General features: G+C 43.1%; 1 protein-coding gene across 1 annotated transcript; it reads right to left on the minus strand.

Moving 5' to 3' along the window:
* Positions 1-1,522: 1,522 nt before the first annotated feature.
* LOC308691780 (lipocalin) lies at positions 1,523-8,761 on the minus strand. The gene is made up of 6 exons (XM_081367336.1): positions 8,636-8,761; positions 7,589-7,728; positions 7,413-7,492; positions 7,219-7,332; positions 1,753-1,854; positions 1,523-1,673 (listed from the first exon to the last, which is right to left on the minus strand). The coding sequence occupies exons 1-6, from the start codon at positions 8,729-8,731 to the stop codon at positions 1,660-1,662; spliced, it is 546 nt and encodes a 181-aa protein (XP_081223462.1). The 5' UTR covers positions 8,732-8,761; the 3' UTR covers positions 1,523-1,659.
* Between the last annotated feature and the right edge of the window lie 7,475 nt (positions 8,762-16,236).

A 16,236-nucleotide genomic window follows, 5' to 3' on the forward strand; every position in this document is an offset into this window, starting at 1 on the left:
TTTCAGGAATTGTTTTTTTTTTTGTTTTGTTTTTTTAATGCTTGTAAGTCTGAACCAGAATATCAAGATATTTTATTATTTCCCATATGATGGTGAAAAGTAAAAAAGCTTCACCATGTTATATGTATAATAAATATTGGAGTATAACAAATAAAAATTCCTTCTAGATTATTTTATCCCTTGAGGTAGGCTAGCCCTCGCACACAAAAAGGTTGGAGACCCCTGGTATAGTAACTATATGTTTTATAATTACAAGTTTGTGTAATTTGGGGTTTCTGTAGCCAGTGACATTTCATTATTTGTATTTTATGGCATTGTACATTTTTTGTTTTTATTTGAAGGCTGAGGCTTCATTAATAAACACAACCCCAATAATCATCATTGGTTTTGAGATGTTACTTGCTGTGAATACCTTGTCTGATAGGCTATACAGTATTGTGGTATTATAGTATCAGGACATCCTGGCTAGCGTCTGTCGCACACGGCTAGAGGCGAATGGCCGGATGATGGGCCTATTTGGGAGAAAGTCCAGGGCTGTTTTTTAGCCCCAGTCCGTCCCTGACGGTCGCTTATCATGTTTGTTTTGCTTACTTACTTTGTATCATTGTATTTCAGTACGTTTTTTTTTAGATTGCAGTAATGATATCATCACTGAAAAATGAGTTGTAATCATAGGAATTAAATAAGAATTAAAAATAGCACCCGGCCGTTCATGTAGAAATAGTGTTTTCATTACTGTAAAAAAAAAAAAAAAAAAAAAATATATATATATATATATATATATATAATATATATATATATATATATATATATATATATATATATATATATATATATATATATATTTACTGCAATACAAGTATTTTGGTTGCTTTGATTACTTGTACTTTGTTTACAAGTATATTTACATTTTCACTACTGTTATACATATTTGTTATTATAAAAGAAATAACAAATATGAGTAAAAATTATTTTCAGTCTCACAAGGCAAAACTTAATGGTCCGAATAGATTCAAAATATAATTGATTATTTTAATCTCAGTTAAACAGATTATTTTAGTCAGTTTAATGTAATTAAATTAAGTATTTAATCTAAGTTGAATATATTTAAATGTTTAAGTACAATCAACATGTATGTTTAAGGCAGCAAGGTATATATATATATATATATATAGTGAAAGTAATCAGAATCACATACTCAATTTTTTTTTTTTTGCAATGATTACATAGAAGAACCATTGGATCCACCAAAGAACCTTTTTGTGAATATTCTTAAATTTTTCCACAGGCTTTCCATTTTTTTCTGTGAAGAACATTTTAATAATCTGAAAACTTTATTCCACTTTAAATATCTTTTGTGGAATGGAAAGGTTCCATAGATGTTTAAGATTCTTTATGGAACCATCAATGCCAATACATTTATATTTAAGAGTGTATGTTAGTCTCATGATCTATAAAAAAAGCCATATAACAGAGATTCAAAAAAGATTTTATTGGTCAAAAAACTCATGAAGAAATGATAGTAAATGATGAAAAGAACATTAAGAGGGATAAAGGGACTGCTATGAGAGTGTATCACTAGAGGGCACATTAAATGTTTCACTACAGTCATGATTCAGTCAGGAATCAGGATTCAGAGAGGATCTTCAAATCAGCACATTAAGGGCACTCGTCTAGAGAGAAAAGATGGACAGGTCAGGTCTGAAGAGGTTATTCATCAGCTATTTGCTTACTATAGACACAATGTTTTACCATTTTTAGGCAGGAGGGCGATGTTCTCCGGCAGAATGCCTTGCTCCAAAGAAAAGGCAGTGAACTTGTCCAAGACATCCTGGCTCAGGTCGGGTGTTCGGCCTACAAAAAACAGTACAAACACATCGAAATGTCACAAAAACAATTCCGACTAAAACCAGAATCAATGCAAACCTTAGTAAATAATTTAATTATTTGAACTTATGTTTTTTTACAGTACACATTCCAGGCTGAAATTTAAGATAGATTAGAAACGGCATTTATAATCCATTTAGTTCCGTAACATGATGTTTCAGAGAGGAATAAGATGTTCAACAAGAAACATTTTACAATAAGGTTCCATTGGTTAGCATTAGTTAACATGAACTAACAATGAGACATACTTCTAAAGAATTTATTAGTCTTAGTTCATGTTAATTTCAGTACTTACTAATACATTAATAAAATCAAGTTTTACCTGATAACTTGAGCTAACATGAACTAACAAAAAAGAACAGTTTAACTAAATGTTAACAAAGATAAGAAATAAGCTCATTGTTAGTTAATGCATTATGTGTCACGATACGGTCAAGAAACATAAACGAGGACTCAAATGCAGCAAAACAAGATAAGACTTTAATTAACAAAACAAGCAAAAAGGTACAAACAAAACTCCCACGTGGGGGAAAACACTAGAACAAAACTTAAACAGATCAAAACACTGGGAACAAAACACAAGAACATTAGACAACGTAACAGCACAGTACAACAGACACAAGGAGACTAAATAGGGAGGCAAACAAAAGAAGGTAACGATGACAACAGGTGGAATTAATTAAACCAATAACAAGATAAGAAGGGCGGGGCTAACAATGAACACGAGCACATGGCCCAACACAACAAACACCCAAGTGCAAAACAAGACAGGACAAACTTGTGACATTATGATGGAACATTATTTTAAAGTGTTACCAGAAAGTAATTTCAGAGTTGAACAAGTTATTTCACTTTTACTAGATTGATGAAATAATAAAATGACTAATTAACAGTAAAGGAACGAGGAAGTTAAAAGAGTCAGTTTGGATTGCATGTTTACTGCAAGTGTGTTGCTCAAGGGCACAATGGGTATGGCTCAGGAAATGCATTTTTACTGTACATCACTTGAGTTACAACGCCTTTTATCTCATAATGGCCCGGTTTGGTTTCACAGACAGGGCTTTAATTAAGCCAGGATTAGGCTTTAGTTCTATTAGGACATTTAAGTAGCTTTTATAAACACGGTGTGCTTCTTGAGACAAAACAATGGCACAGACATATTTTAAGATCTGTCAGTGCAAGTTGCTTTCAGTTAAAACAGCTCAAAAATGCATTTATACCAGAGGCCTATCAGAAGTGCTTTTCATCTTGACCCAGTTAACCATGGGTCATTGTAAACCAGGTGTAAACAGGGTTATCTATCTTGCTTCACATTTCACACTGCTCATAATTTACCCAGTGTTAACAATTAATCATGGGTATTAATATGGTGACGTTTCACTCTGTACAATCCTAAACCCTGGGTTAACGTCCTCATTTGCATATTTGCGTTTTCAGTGTCATTAATTGGCACGCGATCTGCACTGGCAATGCATGTTCTCTGTGCTGCGCACCAGCCGGAGAATACCACCCACTTTTGAGCGTAAAGACGCCTAGTTGAAGGCACTTTCACTTCAGTGATGGTTTTTAGCACCCTTTTCGGGAGACACCCGGATACCCGTTGAGGGGTCATACATGAAGGGACCACAAGTCGGGACGGGGATGCCAGATCTTCCCGTTCGCCTGTGTGAGGAGGTCTCTCCTCAGCTGTATCGGCCATGGAGCTGTTTGCAGCAGTTGCGCCAACTCGGAGAACCATAACTGGGTCTTCCAGAGAGCTATTAAGAGCACAGCACACTTGCTCTCCCTGATCTGTTTGATGACCTGAGGTAGCATCGTGACCGGAGGAAATACATACAGTGGGCGGCTTGGTCAGTCGTGGGCTAGCGTGTCTTTACTCTTCGAGAAAAAAGTTCGGCCGTGAGTGTTGTCTTCTGAGGCGAAGAGGTTGACCTCTGCCTCGCCGAAGATGCTTGATATAAGCTGAACTGTCTGCGAAAGTAAAAAGTTGTACTTTGTCTCTAGATAGCATATCCGCACCCTGGCTCAGCCCATATAATGAGGTTTTTAGCCATGGTGTGCAGGTTGTTTGACCTGAGTCCACCTTGGCGATTTATATAGGACATCACAGACATGTAGTCCGTCCGGACCAAGACGTGGTGGCCTTATAGGTATGGGAGAAAAGCTTGCAGCGATAGTGCGACAGCTCTCATCTCTAGACAGTTTATGTGTAGGCGCCTCTCCGGGTTTGACCATAGGCCGGAGATGGGCCTGCCCTCGTAAAGGGCCCCCCAACCTAGGTTGGAGGCGTCTGTCGAGATCATTTTTTTCTCTGAAATCACGCCCATACTCACGCCGGACTGGTATCAGCCGGCTACCTTCCAGGAAGCAAGGGCTTTCATACAGCTGTGGTTCGCTCTGATTCGTAAGTGGCCAGATCGCCACGTGTGAGTCGGTACACAGGGTTTTACCCAGCGCTGGAGAGGACGCATGTACAGTAGCCCCAGCTGGAGTACTGATGATGCTGAGGCCATGAGACCCATCATCCTCTGAAATCTCTTGAGAGGCGCGCAAGCGCCTACTCTGAAAGTAAGGCGTGCTCTCATTCGTATCTCTCGAGTCTATCACTGTTCCCAGGAAAGAAATATTCTGGCTGGGAGATAGTGTGCTTTTGGAAGCATTGTTTCTGAGACCTAGGCATTCTAGATGGCTGAGGAGCCAGGATCTGTGAGTTATCAATTGCGCTTCCGATTGGGCTATAACCAGCCAATTGTCGAGGTAGTTTAACACTCGCACTCCCCGCTGTCTCAGGGGGGTGAGCGCTGCGTCCATGCACTTTGTAAATGTACGGGGTGCTAGAGATAGGCGGAACGGTAGTACCGCGTATTGATAAGCCTGCCCCTCGAAGGCGAATCTCAAGAATGGCCTGTGATGGGGCGTTATCTGGATGTGAAAATAAGCATCCTTCAGACCCACTGAGAAAAACCAATCCCCTGGGCGAATCTTGATATTCCGGGGATGGACTCCCAGGCCTTGGCCCTAATAGCTAGGGGTTGAATGATGTCTGGGGACGGGCCGCTCTGTAATAGGGACCCGGCTGCCCAGCTGCTTTGTGTTTGTAATACTGTGCGAACAGTGCTTATGCACAGGGGTGCGTACTTTATAGTGGGCACACACCTACATTCATTACATCTCCAGCGTGGGCTGGAGGAGCAACTGATACTGTGGGAACAGTGTTTATGCGTAGGGGTGCGTACTTCATAGTGGGCACACAACCTAAAATTATTACACTCCCAGCGTGAGCTGGAGGGTAACTTGATACTGTGGGAACAGTTCTTGTGTGCAAGGGTGCATACTTTGGGCACATGACCTACATTTATTACACCTCCAGCACGAGCCGGAGAGAAAACAGACAGAAAAGAGCTCTTTTCGTGCTTTATTTGTGTCGGCGTAAAAACGGCGTTTGCTTGCAGGTTTGCATGTTTTATAACAGGCTCGTTTGCGGCAATATTGACATTTCCAGCCACCTGAACTAAAGAGGGGACTGGGAAATGTGTGAGAAGCTTTTTGGAGGTTGGTCCGGCCTCGGCGGGACTCAAACTCTCTCTTTCCTCCCTTTCGCCATGGCTAGGAAGGTTTTCGAGGCTTGGGGTCCAACGCAGTCTTGGGTCGGGGTCCCTGTCGCTCTGGGAACTGCTGACACTTCACAGGAACAGAGCGGTGACGGACCTCAGCCGGTGGGCGGGGCTGGGAGAACGGAGGCGCTGACTTTACCTGCTGAGGAGGTGGCGCCTTCTTTAAGCTGGCCATGCTTCGTCCAATCGCACTTATGCTGGGCTTAGATGGGGGGCGGGGTCAAAAGTTGAGCCTGACAAATCCCCGTCTTCGGACGCTGCCAAAGAGAATGAGTCACGCTGGGGCGGGCTGACGTGGGCTCGTCTGCTTTGGTGAATAAGCACAGGAGAAAAAAGTCTCTCTGTAGAATGTGAGTCACGCGGGGGCGGGGCTGGTGTGGGCTCACCTGTTTTTGAACGCTCATTAATACTCTAACCCCGCGAGGGGCGGGGTCGCCTTCTGTACGTAAGGAAACTGGCCACGAGCGTAGTGAAGAGAGCAGCATGTCCTCGTTAGTGAGAACAGCCGTTGTGACTGTAAAGTGAATGCAATTTCAGCTTGACTGGATCTCACGCATGAAAATGCATTCATTGTGTCCATCTGAGTCATGTTGACAGTTCTTACATGACGGCAAAACGGACTTTAAAATGTTCATATAAATTTCACCTGCTGCCATAGCCGGGATTCGAATACGGGTCTCTGGCACGAAAGCCTTAGATTCCACCACTGAGCCACAGGGGGGGAATGACGTAAGACAGTTAGCGCGAGCAGAGAAGAGAGCGGCATGTTCTCACCCGAGAACAGCCGATGTGAGTGACTTAGTTTCAGTGTCTCTCAGCGTCATGAAAACTCACTCATAGGGACCATCTGGGTCATGCAGAGAGCTCGAGAGGACTCTGCATGATTCACGAAACGGGGCGGGGTAGCTCTCTTGACGTAGATAGAGCTAGCCGCGGGCGTGAGGGGATGAGCGGCATACTCTCACGCAGGTCGCTCATTCCGCTGAAAAGCTATCTCGTCATCTAGTCGCACTCAGGGCAGCCGCCCTTGGCGAGTGCAGGCGAGGGCCTCTGCACGAGGCGTATGACTCAAGGCTGAAGCGGCGTCCAGGAAAATGGATACCGGCGTCCTCAGAACTGCAAGGCAGGTGTCTTGTCCCGCTGAAGGCTTTTCGACGGCTACGAAGAGGCTTCTAGTTCCGGAGGTCAGCGAAGTGGAGAGTTCGCTGAAGGAGATTAAATCTGATTTCTATGGCTGAATGAGGGCTTATAAAGCTATAAGGGCGAAGCGGCCTGATTGGTTCGCGCATCTGAGCCGCTTCGCCATAGGTTCGTGCAGTTGCCGCAGCACAGCCAATGACCGCGCTAGACGCTCAGCTGGTGTCTGCTGTGCAACTGCACTGCGTTTAAAAATTTTACTTAAATATTCTCGAGAAAAGGAGTTTTCCCATAGAGTAAGCTAGCCTTACGCAATACAAGAGACCTCTCGAAACGGAACCTGGGGTTTCATAAACTCCGGGCAAAAATTGGTGCAAACAAACTTTTACCCAAGGTTTCAAAGCGGGGTTCAGAACAGCGATAACCCGAGGTTACACACAGTGTGAAAAGCCCTAGAGTTGATTCCATGCAAAACAAAGCTGAACCAGACCAAGTGCAAACATCAAGTGAACCAATCTGAATTCATAGCCTGCAACAAGTTCAAGTTAATGTGAAGGTGTGTTGATGCTGGTGCTGTTACCGTAGAGTTTGTCGAGCACTGTGGAGGAGCCGGCCTTGGTCTTCACAGTGTGGATCAAAGCAAACTCATCGTACTTCACATCAACAATAACCATGTGATTATCAGTCTCCCAGCCTGTGGAAGAAATATAATTTCTCATTTGAGTCCTGTATAAACCACTACACTGTATTTCATGTCTATCATTTCTTCCTTACGGTCACTGCGGAAGCTGAATATTCCAGGAACATCAGACTTCTGAGCGAGATGGTTCATCTTCCAGCATTGGCCATCAGATCTGGAAAGACAGGACAAATGGGTAAAATCTTGGTATGTGCAATCATGGGAAAGTTTTATTCAAAGTTTCTTATTTTTAGTGATTAGTTCGTCTTACTTGAGACTGGAATAAGCCATCTCCAGATCTCCTTCATCAGTTGGTGTCAGCATGGCGACGCCCATCTTCATGTGCGCCTTACGGCTGACAAACCACTCTGCATTGGTGGCAAAACCGATCAGGTACCATTTCCCAGCCACCTATATGAAGCAAACACACATCAACAACATTTCCCCTCTGGTGCTCTTCTGTCATTTTTGACTGAAAAATTGTACATTTGTTTTCTTTAGGTTTTTTTTTTTCCATCGGAATGGTACAAAAGTTGGTAAAGGTTTTGGCACTTCTGGCTATGTGGCAAAAAAACCATGGACATGATTTGAACAGTATAAATGGTCCTGAAAAAGTAGTCACACTTGTGTTCCTTGTGGTCAAAAATGAGCGCATTGGAAATTAATGGGAGACGAATTTAATCAAGTGGATACTTTTGGTATTGCAGCCAAACACAATCTTACTGAAAGCTCATTTTTTGAGATATCAAGCTCAAATTTTGAAAACAACTTTAGATTTATGGCTTTGATTTTCTCAGTTTTAGAATATATGATTTTCTCACAGTTTTGCAAAATATATCTCATATAAAAAATGTCATAACAATAAACGTAAAATTCTGTAACTTTTTTTAAGTTCACTTTTTAGAACTTTTTTTCACTTCAGCAATAATCTGCCATGTGTCGTCTTTGAAAATAGATCAAACTTAAGTCTGTGGTCTAAAGCATTCAAGATTTACTACAGTTTGTTGGAAATTAAATTTTCAGGTCTATGCTCAAAAAGTGAATAAATGGATAATAAATACAGCGTAAATATAATTTAGTACCATTAAATCCCCCCAAAATACAAAATATTAAATAAAAAAACATTATCGAACTAAAATATAGTACATTAATTTCATTGAATTAAAATAAAAAAATTCTGTCATTTTTGGCTGACACGCGAAGAGCACCAGAGGGTTAAGGATATTCTGGTCTGTAAATATGTCCCTGTATCATCACAACTCTGGATTACATATGTTATAGATAGATTCCTCCTCTCATCACCGTCTTGCAGTCTTACCCCCTTGATGTCGAAGTCTGTCTGTGGTGCGACCTCAGAAGTAACAGCAACGGCACAGAGCAAAACTCCCAGCAATCCCAGTACGGTGGTTGGCATGGCTACGGCAGAGCTCAGTCTGGAGTGTGTGTGGGAATCTGGGCCTCGAGGGGTGAATTCTGAGCAGAGTCCCCCGACACGCTCTTATATAGCGCAGCCCCCCGTTACATAAACACACACGCCCCTTACACACAAACACACACACACACACACACACACACACACACACACACACACACACACACACACACACACACACACACACACACACACACACACGCACCAGAATTCACTTCAAAATATAGTACGTAACACACACATCTAAATGAGCACATACCCTTTTATATCACACACACCCTTTTAATACACATACACAAAGCTCTAATACACTTGTATGTCTGTGCCGTACCGGATACTCAGCACACACATATAAATCTCAATGTCTTCCATTCAGTTCTCACTTTTCAGTACACACACACAGACACAGACACAGACACACACACACACACACACACACACACACACACACACACACACACACACACACACACACACACACACACACACACACACACACACACACACACACACACAGAGAGAGATACACAGACACACACACATGCACACAATGTTGCGTTTAGGGCCTCTTCTCATTTAACAGCTTTGTTATTCAACAGTTGGCACAGAGGTTTGTAAGGGGGTGTGCTACTTTCTTAACCGGAGGCTACACACACACACACACACACACACACACACACACACACACACACACACACACACACACACACACACACCCCTACATGTTAAGGAAGGCTCATCTGGATTCGATGGGTTTCATTAGATTCAGCAGAAAAAGATATGTAGCTATAAACTACAGTGGGGTCCAAATGTTAGAGACTACTATTGAAAATCTTTTCTTTCTTTTGCAAAAAAATGTGATGATCAGGTTCTCCAGCATATTCTGGGATGTTCCAAAGCATCTTGAGCGTCAATAGAAGAATATCTGAGCCTTCTGAGCAGAGTCACATGATCAAAGACACTCATTTACATGAATTACATTTAATTAATCACCTAGAAATAGTGCAAGTAGTAAAATATTTATTCTTCATTTGTATGTCCTAACTTTACTTTGTGTTACATTATTCAAAATACAAAAATATTTTGATGAAAAGAATGTTCAAAAGAACAGCATTTATTTGAAATAATAGTCTTGTGTAACATTATAAATGTCTTTACAATCACGCTTATTAAGCTCTTTCAAAAAAATAAAATAAGTCTTTAAACATGTTCCCTGTGTAGTCAAAGGTGGAAAAGAGCCACCAATAATTAGAAGGAAAAAATGATCACAGCAAAACAAACAAACAGGGATAAAACACAAAGAGCTGCTGTTTCTCTCTCTCTCTCTCTCTCTCTCTGGGCCGTTCTGGAACCTGGAACAGGGAACAATGTCAGCATTTTACATTGAAAACACAATGTTTACAGTGTAAACCCCTCAGTTACTCACATGCACAACAAACACACACATTTAAACACACACTATCAACTCTATCAGCTGCAAAAGCATTTGGACTGTTGTTTTTGCTCTCCAGTTTGAGATTTATGCAGTAATTATGAAGTTAATAGTGCAATTATTGTGAGTTTTAAATGAATGGTACTTTCATCCTTAACTGTGAAAATCACAGCAGGACACTTTATAGGTTTACCCCATATAAAGAGACCTGGGGAATTTGTTCTTTACAGCTGTTTCTTATTATAGACGTGAGATACGCCTATACGTTTAGCCTATAGGAGACGGAAACGCCTTCGGTACAAACTATCACAACATTTTTCTAAGAAACTGCAATAACCAAACAGTGCGTGTCTGTAACTGTTTTTAATATATTGACACATTTAGCATGAGATGCAGATAAACCAGAACAAGTATGACTGTTTGTTTGCAGGTATTAACTCGCAATCTGAGCTGATTACCTGAAATACCAGATTCAACAACTCTATATTAAATCTATGATAAGATTTAGGTTATGCTGGATTTATCGGTAACACTTTGCAATAAGGCTCCATTTGTTAATGTTAGTTAACTGCATTATGAAATCTTTTATTTTAGTAATCTTATTTAATGTTACTTTTAACATTTACTAATACATTTTTTTAAATCCAATTTAAAAGTTGAATCAGTTACACTTGATGTGTAATGCATTATAAAGGTATTAATAATGCAAGTTAAAATGCATTATTTATTTTCATAAAACATTGTAACTAAAGTTAAAATGCACTGTAGTATTTGCAGATTCCTTACATCTGAAAATAGTGGTTTGTCATGTTTTTTAATACATTTATCTTGTAATGAATAGATAAGTATATAATGTATTATACAAGTATTCATGAGACCATACAATGCATTAAGAGACATAATTAATGCATTAAAATACTATTTGTTGTACAGCCAATACTAAAAACGCTCATTCCATTTCTGCTTGAGTCTTTAGAACCGTCCTGTAGCCTTTCCAGATTACCAAAGGAAAGGTCAGATGTTAGTAGTTTGCATGAGACTGGCTCCTATACATGCATGCATATATATAACAGTCCACTGACACACAATGAAAGCCAGTGCTCACTTCCCACAACCTCGAGACTATTACTCTGGTACCAGTACATGTATGTTAACCCTTTCAATTCAACTATAGAGAAAGAAAAACATACCAGATTTGTTCACCAACTTGTTTCAACAATCATTTAGCCTACCATGGTCATTTGCCAGCATTGGCAACTCACAAGTTAAAAGCCGTCAATGACGTTTGCAGTGCAAAATTTGACTGTAGTTCAAATTGACGGTTATTTTCGTCAGTTATGGCTTTTTAGATCCAGCATTCTGCCCTATTTGAAATTATAGCATTTATTTGAATTAATTATCAAGAAAGAGAGAGAGAGAGAGAGAGAGAGAGAGAGAGAGAGAGATGCATGTGTGAATTAGCCTACATCCGCCTCTGCACTGTATCTCTCTATAATAATAATAATAATAATAAATATATTTAAAAAATAAACATTTAGGTTATTAATTTTTTTTTTACATCTTAACAGTTAAACTTTTGCAGTGCTAAACACATGCAACGGTTGATCAAACATGTTTTGAATAAACTGTCCTCCTCCGAAAAACGAGCCCATATGTCGTTTGTACATGCAGCGTATTACGACCTACAGTTACATTTTTAAAATTAAAGCGCCCTCTTTAAACTCTTGTCAACTAGTTTCTCCCCTGTGAACAACAACAACAACCTTTATTTATAAAGCACTTTTAACACAATACAAATTGATCCAAAGTGCTGTACATAGTGCATAGCAGGACTACACTTTAAAAAACAACAATTACAAGTTTCCAAAAGCTAAAGAATAAAAATGTGTTTTCAGAGTAGATTTAAAAATGTCCAATGAAGGAGCAGACCTCACATGATAAGGGAGAGCATTCCAAAGCTTGGGCCCAGCCACAGAAAAGGCCCGATCACCCTTTAATTTTGTTGCAGCAACCATAATCCATAATCAGTGTTGCAGCGACCATTCCCCTGTGTGCTCCGGCACTGGTGAGAGGTTTCTCACTTCCTGAAAGAGCAACATGGGTGCATTTGCGTCTTTTTCAAGATGTCATTCCACCCGTGCGTTTCTGGATGTGGTCGTTCCCTGTTCCCTTCTGACGGTCACAATTGCTGCATCACGTGTTTGGGTTCTCAGTGAGGCAGCTTTTGTGGACGGTTCATGTTTACATTGCGGGAATATGACTGTCTCGGTGTTGAGATCCGCACCATCCTTTGTCCGTGATGGTGCAGTCCCCATTACCACGCCCAACCCGAGGGAGCCGTGTGGAATGGGTGATCGGAGAACAGTGTTGGAGTTTCTGCCCGGTAACTATTCCCTGTGGGCTCCTCACTCCTCCGTCACACTGATACTGGTGGAGCCCACCGTTGAGAGCACTGGTCCCTCTGTAATGGACCGACCAGATGTCTCACTCGAGGCTCCCCCAGGGGACAGGACGCCGTTCTCAGCATCAGTGGGTGAGCTGACCTTTGGAGATGACGACTCGGCTGTGTTATCCCCTTCGGGGAGTGTAACGTTGCCCGAGCCAGATCCTCAGTTGTCAGCTATGCTCAAACAGGCCGCCGAGGCTGTCGGGCTCGAGTGGAACCCTCCACCGTGTCCCGTTCAGTCTCGGTTGGATGATTGGTATCTCGGGGCGGGCCGTGCTGGTTCTCAGCCCGCCGTCCCAGTGCCCTTCTTTCTTGAATTGCATGGAGAGCTTACTAGGTCGTGGATGGCACCTTTTACTGCCAGAAGCGGCCTGGAGAGCTACCCTTGATGGAGGAGCAGTGAAGCGCTACGAGGCCATTCCTCCAGTGGAGAGGTCTGTCGCGGCACACCTGTGCCCGGCGGCCGCTGCGTCCTGGACAGGAGATCCTCGTTTCCCCTCTCAGGCCTGTGAGCGCTCGTCTGTTCTTACGGACAGAGTGTACAGAGCCTGTGGGCAAGCCGCTTCCTCTTTGCATGCCTTGGCGTTGCTTCAGGTCTACCAGGCCAAAGCACTCATGGACATGCACGAGGGTAATCTAGGCCGTTTGCTCACCAGTGAGCTCCGCACCGCAACTGACTTGGCTCTCCGGGACACAAGCGTTGCGGCCTGCGTGATCGGCCTAGCGATGTCCACCCTGATGGGGGAATAAGCTCTTCAGACGGTTACCGTTTTGCCGCTGGCTCTCCGGAGTCCAGCGGTACCCCAATTGTCACAAGAGCAAATTCCTCTGTTTCTGGGCCCCAAGAGGGTCAGACTGGCGGTGTGCGACCCTGTAAAGCCTTGCACCCCTCTGTCCCCTCTTGTGTCTCCAGCCGGCAGCCGGGTACGGTCCGAGGACCTGTTTATGTCTTCTCCCGTAACCCTTGCCGACCAGTGGAGACAGGTAAGTGTTGCCTCGCACACTCAGACCTCGCTTCGGGCCACCGCCGGGCCTTCTGAGCACGGTCCCTGTCCTCCACCTTGCTGCCCCACTCCGGGTATGTCTGTGGTCCCTCTGGTACCCCGGTCCCTGTTTGTGGAAGCCTGGAGAGTGCTTCACGGCCGGTCCAGCTGGCTCTCCGTACCATCAGACTCGGCTATACGATTCAGTTCGTCCGGCATCTGCCCAAATTCAGCGGCGTTCTGTACACTCTGATCTCTTTTCTCGGTATGGAGCTAGACTCGGTCCAACAAATGGCACGCCTCACAGAGGAACGTGTCCAGTTGGTACTGACCTGCCTGAGTATGCTCAGGAGCAGGGAAGTGGTTCCACTGAAATTATTTCAGAGGCTCCTGGGGCATATGGCAGTTGCAGCCGCAGTAACGCCGCTTGGTTTGCTTCATTTGAGACTGCTTCAGCAGTGGCTTCGCGACCGAGTCCCAAGGTGGGCGTGGCACAGCGCCACGCTCCGTGTGAGAATCACCCCAGCCTGCCGCAAAACCCTCATCCCGTGGTCAGACCCTTCGTTTCTCCGGGCCGGAGTGCCCCTAGAACAAGTGTCCAGGCATGCTGTGGTTTTCACAGATGCCTCCTATACCAGCTGGGGGGCCATGTAAAATGGGCATGCAGTAGCGGGGATCTGGACGGGCCCCCAACTGCATTGGCTCATCAACAGCCTCGAGTTGCTTGCAGTACACCTTGTCTTGAGACACCTCAAAACGACGCTGCTCGGCAAGCATGTACTGGTCTGTTTGGACAACACTGCGGCTGTTGCGTACATCAACCGTCAAGGTGGTCTACGCTCCCGTCGCATGTCACAACTTGCCCACCACCTCCTCCTATGGAGTCAGAAGCATCTGAGGTCGCTTCGTGCCACTCATATCTCCGCCACTCATATCTCCACTCATATCTGCTCAATAATGCCGCCGATGCGCTCTCACAACAGCCTGTGGTCTACGGAGAATGGAGACTCCATCCCCAGACGGTCCAGCTGATCTGGGACCACTTCAGACTCATCCCATTGCCAGTTTTTTCTATTCCCTGACCGAGGGGACCCTCGGCACGGACGCGCTGGCACACAGCTGGCCTTGGGGCCTCCACAAGTATGTGTTTTCCCCAGTTAGCCTTTTTGCACAGCTACTGTGCACAGCTACTGTGCAAAGCCTTATTGGCCCAACCGGACCTGGTTCCCCGAACTTAACACTCCTCTCGACAGCCCCTCCCTGGCCCATTCCTCTGAGAGATGACCTCCTCTCTCAGGGACGGGCAGGGCTGGACTGGGACAGAAAATCGGCCCTGGCATTTTGGCCCAGACTGGCCCACTACATATGATCATAAACACCATCCATCTTTGCACGCCCTTGAATATGTTTTTGTTCAACTCCTATTCATTAAAACCACTAATGCCATGTAATGAGTGAGTATAAACGAGTGAGAGTTAACAGATGAAATAAGTACAAAATTGTAATTTATTAATACAATTGAACTATACTACACAGTGATGCATCCCAAAAAACAAGATATAAGCTGCATAGGCATAGCAATACCAATGTTTCTCACAGGAATTTTGGTAAAACTGTGGTGGCGGACCTCAGTCTTTGTAGGGGGGTTTGGGGGCATGCCCCCCCTTAGAAAATTTTGTGCATTTTAATGTTCATGCATTTAATGTAATGTAAACCAGAATTCATCAGTCTGGTGCAGTTTGAGGGTTCAAAATTAAAAGCTCCAACCCATGTTCAGTGTGCAATATATAAAAAAAAATTCAAACCGCTTTTAGTAACAGTGTCTGTCTATATTACTACATAATAATAGTTATAATATTAATCTCATGACAGTAGCCTAATAGCCATATATTGTAAAACAAATGCACTGAAAAATAAAGAAAATTTTATATTTAGTTTTGTACTAATTTCTATACTTGAAAGAGATCAGCACATGATCTTTTATTTTGATGGAAACTGCATCAAGCTTTTATTTTGGCGGAAAACATGGATAAAAACGTGTCTCATTAAACTTCTAGTAAATTTCTGTAATCGTCAACTATGCAGATGTGGAAATAATGCGTAACTGGGTTATGGGTTCCTACACTCATGACATAGCCTAAGTGTTTTGAAAGTAGTTCTGCTTACCGCGGAGTGGACTCTACACTTTCTCATCTCTGTCCTTATCCTCCTCACTATCCTCCTCATCAGCCACTAGAGCTGATGAAGGTCCTGCTGCTGCAGAAAACATTTATATTTTGACACATTTTACAGCGTCTGCTATTTCTATTACACACTATTTCTCTGCACATTCCTCGCGTTTCTCTCAGACTATTTTTTTTGACAGATACACACTTGACACTGCATGCTCATTCAAAGCCCAAAGGGGGAGGTTTTTAAAGCTGTGATTGGGCCAGCCCAGTGTCAATCAAGAAAACAACCAATGGGCCGCTGATCTACGCGTTTCATGGGCCGGTCTGTCAGTGGAAAAAAAATAACGCTTACTTTTTTTGACCAATGCATTACACCGGCACAAACCCAGCGCCGCCTATTAAACAAAACAAAACGAATGGGCTGCCGATGTACGCGTTTTATGGGCCGTAAAAAA

This window comes from Scardinius erythrophthalmus, assembly GCF_964197995.2.
Source record: "Scardinius erythrophthalmus genome assembly, chromosome: 5".
NCBI classification, from domain to species: domain Eukaryota; kingdom Metazoa; phylum Chordata; class Actinopteri; order Cypriniformes; family Leuciscidae; genus Scardinius; species Scardinius erythrophthalmus.